Source organism: Sebastes fasciatus, chromosome 11 (genome assembly GCF_043250625.1).
Source record: "Sebastes fasciatus isolate fSebFas1 chromosome 11, fSebFas1.pri, whole genome shotgun sequence".
Classification (NCBI taxonomy): domain Eukaryota; kingdom Metazoa; phylum Chordata; class Actinopteri; order Perciformes; family Sebastidae; genus Sebastes; species Sebastes fasciatus.
In genome coordinates, this window is record NC_133805.1 from 13,565,421 (window position 1) to 13,575,503 (window position 10,083).

At 39.4% G+C, this 10,083-nt stretch overlaps 2 protein-coding genes across 2 annotated transcripts; one reads left to right on the plus strand and one right to left on the minus strand.

Moving 5' to 3' along the window:
• On the minus strand, window positions 1–5,410 carry LOC141776950 (potassium voltage-gated channel subfamily V member 2). Its single transcript, XM_074650825.1, has 4 exons — window positions 4,679–5,410; window positions 3,958–4,591; window positions 2,401–2,526; window positions 1–669 (listed from the first exon to the last, which is right to left on the minus strand). Exons 1-4 carry the CDS (start codon window positions 5,215–5,217, stop codon window positions 343–345), a joined length of 1,626 nt encoding a protein of 541 aa, XP_074506926.1. The 5' UTR covers window positions 5,218–5,410; the 3' UTR covers window positions 1–342.
• A 1,631-nt stretch (window positions 5,411–7,041) lies between these two features.
• rps28 (ribosomal protein S28) lies at window positions 7,042–9,829 on the plus strand. The gene is made up of 4 exons (XM_074650826.1): window positions 7,042–7,162; window positions 7,440–7,487; window positions 8,160–8,282; window positions 9,706–9,829. Exons 1-3 carry the CDS (start codon window positions 7,124–7,126, stop codon window positions 8,280–8,282), a joined length of 210 nt encoding a protein of 69 aa, XP_074506927.1. The 5' UTR covers window positions 7,042–7,123; the 3' UTR covers window positions 9,706–9,829.
• Window positions 9,830–10,083: the final 254 nt, after the last annotated feature.

Here is a 10,083-nt window from a genome sequence, read left to right on the forward strand (position 1 = left end):
TCAAGTTAGAGTGATTGACATCACTTCTTTAATAATGTTACTGCTTGACCTCCTTGTGTCAAGCATCTTTTTCAGTTCAGCCGGAATTAGTAGCGGCTGAGTGCTATTCTTGGAAACAGACAACAAGCTGTCCAGTGGAAGCATCTTGTCCATTTGACAGAGGAGTCATCATCACCCATAGCGTGCACACAGCACCTACTGCAAAGCTGAAGCTTAAAGCTGATCTCAACTTGCTGCTGCCCCCTCCCCTAGATTGTTTATCACATAGGCTCAGAGTTGGAGGCAGATGGGGTCTTACAATTTCTAGACCCATAAGGCCATTTAGGGTGAGCGAGCTTGCAACTATTGGGAAGCAGAATCCTCGCTCTCGGAATCACTGTGCCTTCCACTGGGCCGATAGTGTATCTCGTCATCAAAATCTGGCTGGGGCGTGAAGCAGGTGTCAAATTTGCGCCTCAGACGTGCCTTGAGCTGGAAGGTGCGCTCGACGTTTGAATACGTGTACTCCTGTTCCTTCAGTTTGGCGTAGTAGTCAGAGAACTTGTTGAACAGGATGGAGATGGGCATGCCGTTGAGGATGATGCCGAAAGAGATGCAGCCGAACGCCACACAGCGGCCGAGATAGGAGATGGGGACGACGTCGCCATAGCCTACAGTGGAGATGCTCACCTGTAGGAAGAGCAGAATAGAGTGATGATCTGTACTCTGCTTTACTATTTGAATAAGAAAATGTAAAAGGGAAAGGATACTCCATGCTCAATACTCATTTAACATTTTTTACATTTAACATGAAGACATTAAGAGCATATTGGGAGTTCCCTTTTGTGCTCCAAAGAGGGAGGGAAAAAAACGCCCCTTGGCCATGAAGAGTCCAACACTTAAAATGTTTCTTGTACTGATCAGTTGGTCTGTTGCAAAGTTGAGAATGAAAAGGATGAAATAGACCTCCAAGAATGCACTGCAACACTTTCCATCTCTCGAATGCAATCACTGTGTCTGGCCACAAACAAGACGCATTACACCGCATTAGAGGGGATTAGACACATATAAGTTAACAGCTGCCACCAGATAAATAAAAACCAAATGTCCCTAAATGAGAGTGCATTAAAACGCAGGGAACCAGGCTGATGATGTACGAGTACGCTAGTGAATTAAAATGAAGTAAAATTTGAGGATGTAATTATGCTGGACAACACAACCCATTTCAGAGGAAATTAATACTACATCTTATTTCTTACCAGTTTGTCATGTAAAATTAAATTACAAGTAGAAACAGAACCCAAAGTAGTGGTGGAGCCTTTGAATATGTTTTCCTCATACACTAATAGCCGAATCCAGAGTTATTTCCCTTCCTCCGTTCGTGTGAATGAGACCAAGGCTGGATCGAGGGCTGGGAGGTGGAGTTAAAGGAAACGCTACTCCGCCTGCTTTATGGGCCCAATGGATGCAGAAGATCACTGGATAATCCGGATACTTTATCTCTCTGCATTCAAGCCATTTTGGCTTCATGCGCCACTGAGCAACACTAGCCTGGCCCTCTGTAAAATGTAAAAAAAAAATCTGCCTATCAGCACCTCTAAAGTGCACTAATCTGCATGTTATGTCTCGTTTATTTACTACATACACAAACAGAAATGTAGAAGTTATGGTTTTACAGTGAGTTACATCTGTTAGAGGTAGAGGCTGGACACAGTCATGGGGTAATCAAAGCAAATGCTTTGTCACAGATGCCACTCAAAAGAAGAAACGGATGTTCTTGAGCAGAATGTGCATAATTGAGAGAACACACAGTGTGGCACCCCTAAAATCAACTTGGGAGGAGAGAGCACATTTGGTTCCCATGTTTCTTTAGTCGTAAGAGATCTGCTGCCCTGTCAAAGAGCAAAGTAACAGTTGGTGCTTAACCACAGGCCAGTTTGGTGGTCCTCACCAGTTAGATACGATCTCATCATGGGTTTGTTGGTTGGTAGAGCCACAAAAATAGCACAGAACATGCCTCTGCCTTGCACCGTGCACTGTGTCTGACTAGGCAGGCACGCAAATCGCAGTAGGCCTAATCCTTGACAACTGAACTGCACCACACTGCTGGATCATTCTGACACACCCCCTACTGAGCTCTTCCTCAGTCAAGAGGAAGAGCTTAGCAAGGTTCATTACCAAGCTACTTGATCAGGAAGACTCTAAGAGGAAGCCATAAGAGCTGGTCAAATCCTCTAAATGCACCATACTTTGTTCCATTAATAATAATGGCTATTCAGGTGTTACGTTATATGAATATGTTGACATTTTACCAAAAAAGAAAACGCATATATTTGATCACAAAAATAGAGCTCACATTCTAATGCAGTCTGGTAAAAAAAAAAAAATGTTTTAATGAATTCAATGTTGAAGTTTACTCACCGCAGCCCACCACCAGGCATCTGGTATGCTGCTGAATGGCGTTCCAGGCTGATCCATCTCCACAGAGTGCATCAGAGCAGAGAAGGTGAAGATGCCCATGGCAATGAACAGAAACAGACAGCATACCTAAATAACGAGAGAAGAATACATGTTAACAGCAGTGCCCATTCACAATTAGAAAATCAATTTATTCAGGACCACATCAGGTCACATGATCATTTCAGCTTTATTATGACTCACCTAGAATACCTACATATTATATGTATTACCACAAAATGTACATACAGTATTTTGGCTAATATACATAGTTACCAAGGACCACTGAGCCAAGAATGGCACATATGCTTGTTTGGATAAGGTTGAGGTTTTTCCTATACAGAACCTTGAGTCATATGTGTTAGCTCTGTCTCACCACAGGTGGCAGCACTGAGGGGGAACGGTAGTACGTTGGACAAAAGAAAAGAAGAGGAGCATCTTGAATTCTTACATGGGCTATGTAAATTATGGATTTAAAAACCTATTATGCTGTTAAATGACAGCAAATGTTTATCCCCTCAGCTAAATAACCACTGACTATGGTGTCTTAGTGGCTATATGAAATTTCTCATAACCTTTTCCGTGCTGCTTTTCTTCCTACAATGGTGAAAGTTTCCATAAAGCTTGAAGGTCCTAAGCTAGCAAATTCGTACCCTGTGTGAAACTAGAAGTCAATGTTGATTTGTCATGTAACTTCCGTTCTTAACTTACGCCACTTCTGGAGTTATTTTAACCCAAACCACAATCTTTTCCTAAACCTAACTAAGCAGTTTTGTTGCCTAAACCTAACCAAGTTGTTTCCTGCTAAGACGGAAGTTTATCTTGAAAAGACTGAAGCGAAATTGACACGTTTGTCACATGTTGCTGGATGTTCGTAGGAAAATGCACAAAAAATGAGGAATAACTTTTCGTAAGATATCATAAGAACCGTTATATGAGGATACGTCACTATGGTGGCTTGTCAGCAAAATGTTTCCTACTTACACATCCAGCAGTTACGGAGCAACATTAGCATTCATTTTGGAGTCATGATTTTGGCCACCTGACAAATAGATATTGGAAATAAATCCAATATTCACTCTGCTTTTAGCTCTGTTTTTGGTCTCCACCAACTCCTGAGGGAAATATCTGCCTTTTTAGCTGTTAAATGCTCCACTATGTTCACCAGCTATAGCAGCTTACTCTGTCTGCCTGCAGTTTGGTGCTGAGCAAGTAGTGCAAAGCTGAAAACAGCTGGAAACAATTCTGATAAGACACACCACAACAGTAAAGTTGCAGACCTGAAAACAAAAACAACGAGCTGAAAGAAGCTAAAATGGGTGACAATTCTGTGTGAGTTCATCACTATGAATAACCACTTTCATATACAAGTAGTCATGTGATCCACTGTTAATGTAGCTGCTTTAACTGTAGCTAATATGGGAGTTGCTTGTGTCCCATTGTTTCATTTGTGCATTTCCCCTCACTAAATGTATTTTTGTGTTTCTGTTATATTTGTGTTGTTTGATGTCTCTTCCTTACCTGCTCAGAGCACTGTCGGATGGTAAAACCAAACGCCCTCATGCCCGTGGAGTGACGGGCAAGCTTCAAGATGCGGAAGATGCGCATCAACTTGACGACCTTGAGCACCTTGCTGACTTTACTGACCCTCGCCATGGCCTTCAAATCTTCCTTTGCACTGATGTCTTCTGAATCCATAACAAACGTCTCAAAAACGATCTGGAGGAAGTAGGGCATCACGGCCACCACGTCAACAAAGTTGAGGGCGCTCCTCACAAAATGTTTGATGTTGGATGTGGTGAGTAACCGCAAAAAGTACTCCAAGGTGAAGAAAAGGATGGAGGCCACCTCTATCCACTCCATGTAGGTTTTGCCACCAAGTTTGTACTGCCTGAGTTCGTTCACTGTATTCATTGTCATGGCAACGATAGAAATGAGCACAAAGAGACTGGAAAACACGGCAAAGGCTTTGGCTGACAGTGAGGAGTAAGGATTCTCCATCAAGTCCCAGAGGATCTTCCGTAAGCCTCCGAGAAACATTTTCTTGTGTGCCTCGCCATCCTGGTCGGGCTTGATCTCATCGATCAACTCCTGGTTCACCTTCAGTTGGTCTCTGATGTCGTCCACTTTCTCCTCGAACAGAATGCGGCAGCACCTGAGAAGAAGAACATCATTTAGTTTTACAAGAGCTAAGCATGCTTGAAATACACAAAGAGCAACTGCTATACAATATACAGCACACCTTGGAGTGTCCTTCAGTTTCAACCCCCAGAACGACATCTCCTGCTCAAAGTTGATTGGGCAGAGACTGTCCATCACCCACAGGACACTACTGCAATAAAAGTGGAAGATGTAGTGGAAAAACCTGGGGTCTCTGTCAAAAAAGAACTCGTCGGTCCGAACGTTGTAATCGTCACAGAGCGTCAGACGCTTGACCGGATCATTACAGAGGGCAAGGACTCCAATCCTTGTTTTTGGGTGTTTGAGGACCAATTTAATCGGGATGTGGAACACCTTTCCGCCTACGTTGAGGTTGACAATGTTTGATTTCCTTGGGTTTGACGGATATTTTTTCTGATCTTTCCTTGCGCTCTTTTTCTCAGCAGTTGCATCAAGGTTGTCCATAGATGTCCATGCTTTCACAGAGCTGTCCTGAGAAAAGGGGAATTCAAGCTCCTGTTCTTCAGCGCTTTGCGAGAAGCTAATCTCCCGCTTTATGGTTGCAAAAAGACTGGAGCGACGCTTTTTCAGCACTTTCAACTTGGGCTTTAAAGCCGCCATCGTGGCAGCTCCTCGCACGATAACCAACAAAAAAGTTTTGTGCCGATAAGTCAATCAGTCAGTGATAAAAACAATAACAACAGTAATCCAAGATCTCCATTTCGGCTGAATATTGTCCTCTGAAAAACACGCTTTCCAGTTGAAATAAAGATAAAGAAAGAGCTACTGTGCTTGTCTCTCAGCATGCAAGAAGATCAACTGCATGAGTTAGGGATTCAGCCTCTTTACTGATTCTCTAATCCTATTGCTGTTCTTTCTATCCAAACGCAAGTTAAAAATACTGTTCTCGAGGATTAGTGTTGTGATTTACGGCTTTGAGTTCTGAGAGAGAGGGGGGAAAGGCGGAGAGAGTGGTGTGATGACAGTGTTGCATTGCTAACAAGGCTATGGAAAGCTTTAGCACAGGACGCTCATATTAATGCTGCAGGTAGATTACACTGTTTTTATGAACTTGGTCTAAACAGTAAAAAATAAACTTGGATTTGTATTTCAGTCCCCAGAATTTAATATTTGGTATAAATGTTTCCCTGTTTTTGTCTGTGTTATAAACAGATATTTTCTTAATAATCAAATCCCTGTTTGACATTGATCCCTTTATAAGAAATTATAAAGAGGATAATTAGTTTGTCAAAACAAAGCAAAGTCAAAATAAAGTCCAATTTTGATTATTATATCATATGACACTGAATGATAATACTGAGTGTATAGACCAAACTATGATTCAGTTTACTAAATCAATATTGTAAAATGAGAGTAAAACATGCACTGTAATAATGTGAACAGGCCACAAAAATAAATGTATTTTATGCCGCCTGTCACTGCATCAATCACTGTGATGCAAAAGATAACATTTATGGCAAACATGCTCAGATTTTCACACAGTAAAGCCTAATGTGTATATAGCATATGGGATTTCCTTATGGTCTGTGTCCTGCAGCTAGACAGACATCCCAATCAAAGAAAATATTTGTAGTCTCTGAAAGAATTCAATATATAACAGGAAATAATTAACAATTGCATGCATACACTAACAAAATGGGAGTTAAACAAATATAGACAATTAATTTGGTCTATCATTCGACATTGTAAAATCAAAATTATTGATATGGCAAAAAGGATTACAACACAATGCCTAATATACATATATATATATATATATATATATATAATTATCTGATGGACACTTTGTGCAATAATCTGGCAAAATTGTAATCTGGCAAAACTGTCATCTCATCAATATGCATATTGTATTTTTATATTTTATATTGTATTATATTTATATATATATATCTATATTGCACTATCTCTTTTTTTTATTGTATTATCTTTTTTAGCACCTATGGGATTGTAACAATCTAATTTCGTTGTACTACACAATGACAATAAAGGGCTTGAATCTTGAATCTAATGGTACAATAATGGTTCAAAACAAAGCAAAGTCAAAATAAAGTCCAATTTTGATTATTATATTAAATGACATTGAATGATAATACTGAGTTTATAGACCAAACTATGATTCAGTTTACTAAATCAATATTTTAAAATAAGAGTAAAAAATGTGCTGTAATAATTTGAATAGGCCACAAAAATAACAAAAACAAAACAAAAAGGATTACAACACAATGCCTAATGGTACGGCCCTGGCTTCTCCACCCATGAAAGTCTGTGTGAATGGTACGGGCCATTCACCGGAAACGGAAGTGGGAATCTTAAATTTAAATTAAATTTAAAAAATATATATATATATATTGAAGGTATTTTTTATTAATTCTTTCAGCCAATAGTTTTTTAATATAATAACAGTCATTATAAAATTATAACATAAAAAAAAAAAAAAAAAAAATTACATTTGCGATATATCAGTGACGCGCAACACGTGACGTCCTTTCCGGTCTAACCTGACAACATGGACGCCAGCCGCGTGCAGCCGATCAAGCTCGCAAGAGTAAGAAAATGTGTTTATATGATGACAGTAATCACATCCGAGCGGATAGACGGAGACATTAACAACTAGTGTTTCATACGGTCAGAAAACATTGGAGCTAAATGTACTTTTATAGGTGGTTTAGACGTCGACACGTGCATCCCTTCATGGAGGCCCAACATGCTACAGTTAGCTCTCTGTTAGCTCTCTGTTAGCCTGCTGGAGACTCTTCTGGACTTAGATCACATCAGAAAACAATGTTTAGCGTCAATGTAACTTTGTTTTTTGTTTTTTTCAGGTCACCAAGGTGCTCGGAAGAACTGGTTCCCAGGGACAATGTACACAGGTATGCTGTTATTAAGAGCCTCACAGTTAGCATGTTACAGTTTAATTACAGGGAGGCTCTTTGATGCCCTCTTTGGTTAATACCCTCGAAATGAGAAGAACAGCTGCAGTAGGTCCGGGTTATTTTACTTTGTGTATTAATGTAATAGGTTTTACGTGTCTTAAATTCATCTGTGTGTCTTGGTGCACCTGGATGAAAGGTAACTTTACCCCAACAATGTTTAAAACTGGTAAATGAGCTCAGTCAGATCAGATCAGATATTCCTTTATTAGTCCTGCAGTGTACAGCAGCACAGGGGATAGTGCACAAAACGAGATGCATCAGCCAACACAGTAAAAAAGAGCTAAACAAAGTAACAAAATATGAACCATTTAAATAGAATGAAGTATAAAAATAGGAGCAGTATATACAGTATTGACAATAAACAGACTTAACACAATTGCACAAGTGGAAAATGATATTGCAATATAGTAATGTTGGTAGTTGAGCTCTACTAAAGGGCTCAAGTTGAAGTCATTCAGGTACTCTATTAAATGTGATTGCTGTAAAATTCCACAAACTTGTGTTTAATTTTTAATCTTATGTTAATACCTGCATTAGATTGGCCCAATAACTTTGTCAACATTTTTACCTTGACTTGTATTTTATTCACTTCATCTGATCTTCTTGCAGGTCCGTGTTGAGTTCATGGACGACAGCAACCGTTCCATCATCAGGAACGTGAAGGGCCCAGTCAGAGAGGGAGATGTGCTGACACTCCTGGAGTCCGAAAGAGAAGCCAGGAGGCTGCGATAGGTGAGCGGGCTCATAAATCCAGTCTTTACACTAATAGGTGTTTGAGTACAGTTGGCATCACCCAAAGTGTCTGCATTAGAGACGCCTATCAGCTATTTGAAGACATCGGTTTGGGCTGGTAATTTCAATTAGGCACATGTCTTGTCTCATTTAATAGAATATGTAAATTATAGATTAATAGATACTGAAAACAATTAGTTGAATCTCATCTGGTGATGGTGTATTGCAAGAGAATATATCGGTGTATGATCAATGACCAGAGATAACTTAAACCCCAGCACAATGTAAAGCAATTTCATATTACAACCCTGCAATAAGGGTATTATTCTACTACTACTATTAACACTATTAAAAAGTCTTAATTTGAAAATCTAGGGATGCACCGATGCAATTAAATATTGCTTCCCTAATTTTGTAAAACAAAATGTGATAAATAAATACATGGATATAAATTTACTTGTTATTTATTGTTAAAATAATCAATCGCACGCCAGCGACTTGGTAATAAATCTACAAAAATTAACAGGAATTACAATTAAAGTGTCTACCTTTTTAATGCCACAATAAATTGGCCAAAACAAAAAACGGAATTACAATTCCATTATATAATGTATATAAAAATAGAATTGATAGATCGGCCCCGTTGTCACCAATACCCCATCCAGCTATTTGAGTCGGTATCGGCCTGATGTCCGATCTGGCATCGATGCATCCCTACTGAAATCAGTGTTGTGTTGTATTGTAAGGTGCTTCCAATGTCCTGTCCTCTTGTTTGTAAATGGCGGTGGACAAAACTCAATAAAACTTCTTTCAATACAGTAAAATACAAAAACACCAGTCTGTGGCCTCAAATTACCATAGAATTTAATCTAGAGCTCTTTGAGGCAGCGTCTATAAAAACTAAGCTTCTCAAATGGAGGATTATTGCAGAGTATTTTGAAATGTATTGTATTATGTAACATGGTTTCATATTTCTCTTAGTAAGTGTACTTTTGACCCACTCCAACTCCCACCCCTGATGACAAAGGGTCGCTTTACCACAGATGTAAATAGGTTTTAACCCAACAGACATTTGCAGCTGAAATGCATTGCTCAGCGCATGTTGAAGCATCAACTGTCAAACACTCATTTGGGGTGTAAAAACATGTAATTCAGTGATAGTTGACCTAGAGTTTGCAATGCATTTCAGTCATGTCCGCACATGGGTTTAGTTCTCTGAGCTGGACTGCACTCAATTCATGAGACAGGTGGCTGGGTTTTAAATAAACAAAACGTGGAATCACTGTTGTTGATTCACATTACAAATGATATTTAGCAAATCTATTACCTGAACTGACCCCTGTACAGAGACTTTTGATGTGTTTTATTTGTTTTGGTGTATTGTGGAGATGGTGTGTGTGTGACTGATTTCTTCTCTTCACAGTGCCCGCTGACGCTGTGAGGTGCAGGTCCAGTACTGTGAAGCAGAAGACCCGTCAGTTTCACTTGAAATGGCTTTCGATCTCACTTGCTCAGATGCTTTGAAATAAATTTGGTTATTAAGATGAGAGTGGATGTCCTGTGTTTACTGTGCGTTTATAGTAGTGTGTTTTCATAATTCATATTTCTTCAGACTGCAACAGGTGAACTGACCTGTCTGATCAATTTTGCTCACAGAGATTGTTTTCTCATCATTGATTTTGTCAGTTGTGGTCAAGTTATAGAGTCAATGCGATTGTGTAAATGCACTGTGAACTTATTCATTTATGATACTTAATATTCTCACGTTACTAATTTAACAGTGGCAGCTTATTTACTTTCA

Coding starts and splice junctions, on each gene's coding strand:
- LOC141776950 (XM_074650825.1), bottom strand. CDS start 5,217: ATGGCGGCTTTAAAGCCCAAGTTGAAAGTGCTGAAAAAGCGTCGCTCC. Junction 4,592..4,678: donor AAACTGAAGGACACTCCAAG/GTGTGCTGTATA, acceptor TCTTCTTCTCAG/GTGCTGCCGCATTCTGTTCG. Junction 2,527..3,957: donor TCCGACAGTGCTCTGAGCAG/GTAAGGAAGAGA, acceptor CTCGTTATTTAG/GTATGCTGTCTGTTTCTGTT.
- rps28 (XM_074650826.1), top strand. CDS start 7,124: ATGGACGCCAGCCGCGTGCAGCCGATCAAGCTCGCAAGA. Junction 7,163..7,439: donor AGCCGATCAAGCTCGCAAGA/GTAAGAAAATGT, acceptor TGTTTTTTTCAG/GTCACCAAGGTGCTCGGAAG. Junction 7,488..8,159: donor CCCAGGGACAATGTACACAG/GTATGCTGTTAT, acceptor ATCTTCTTGCAG/GTCCGTGTTGAGTTCATGGA.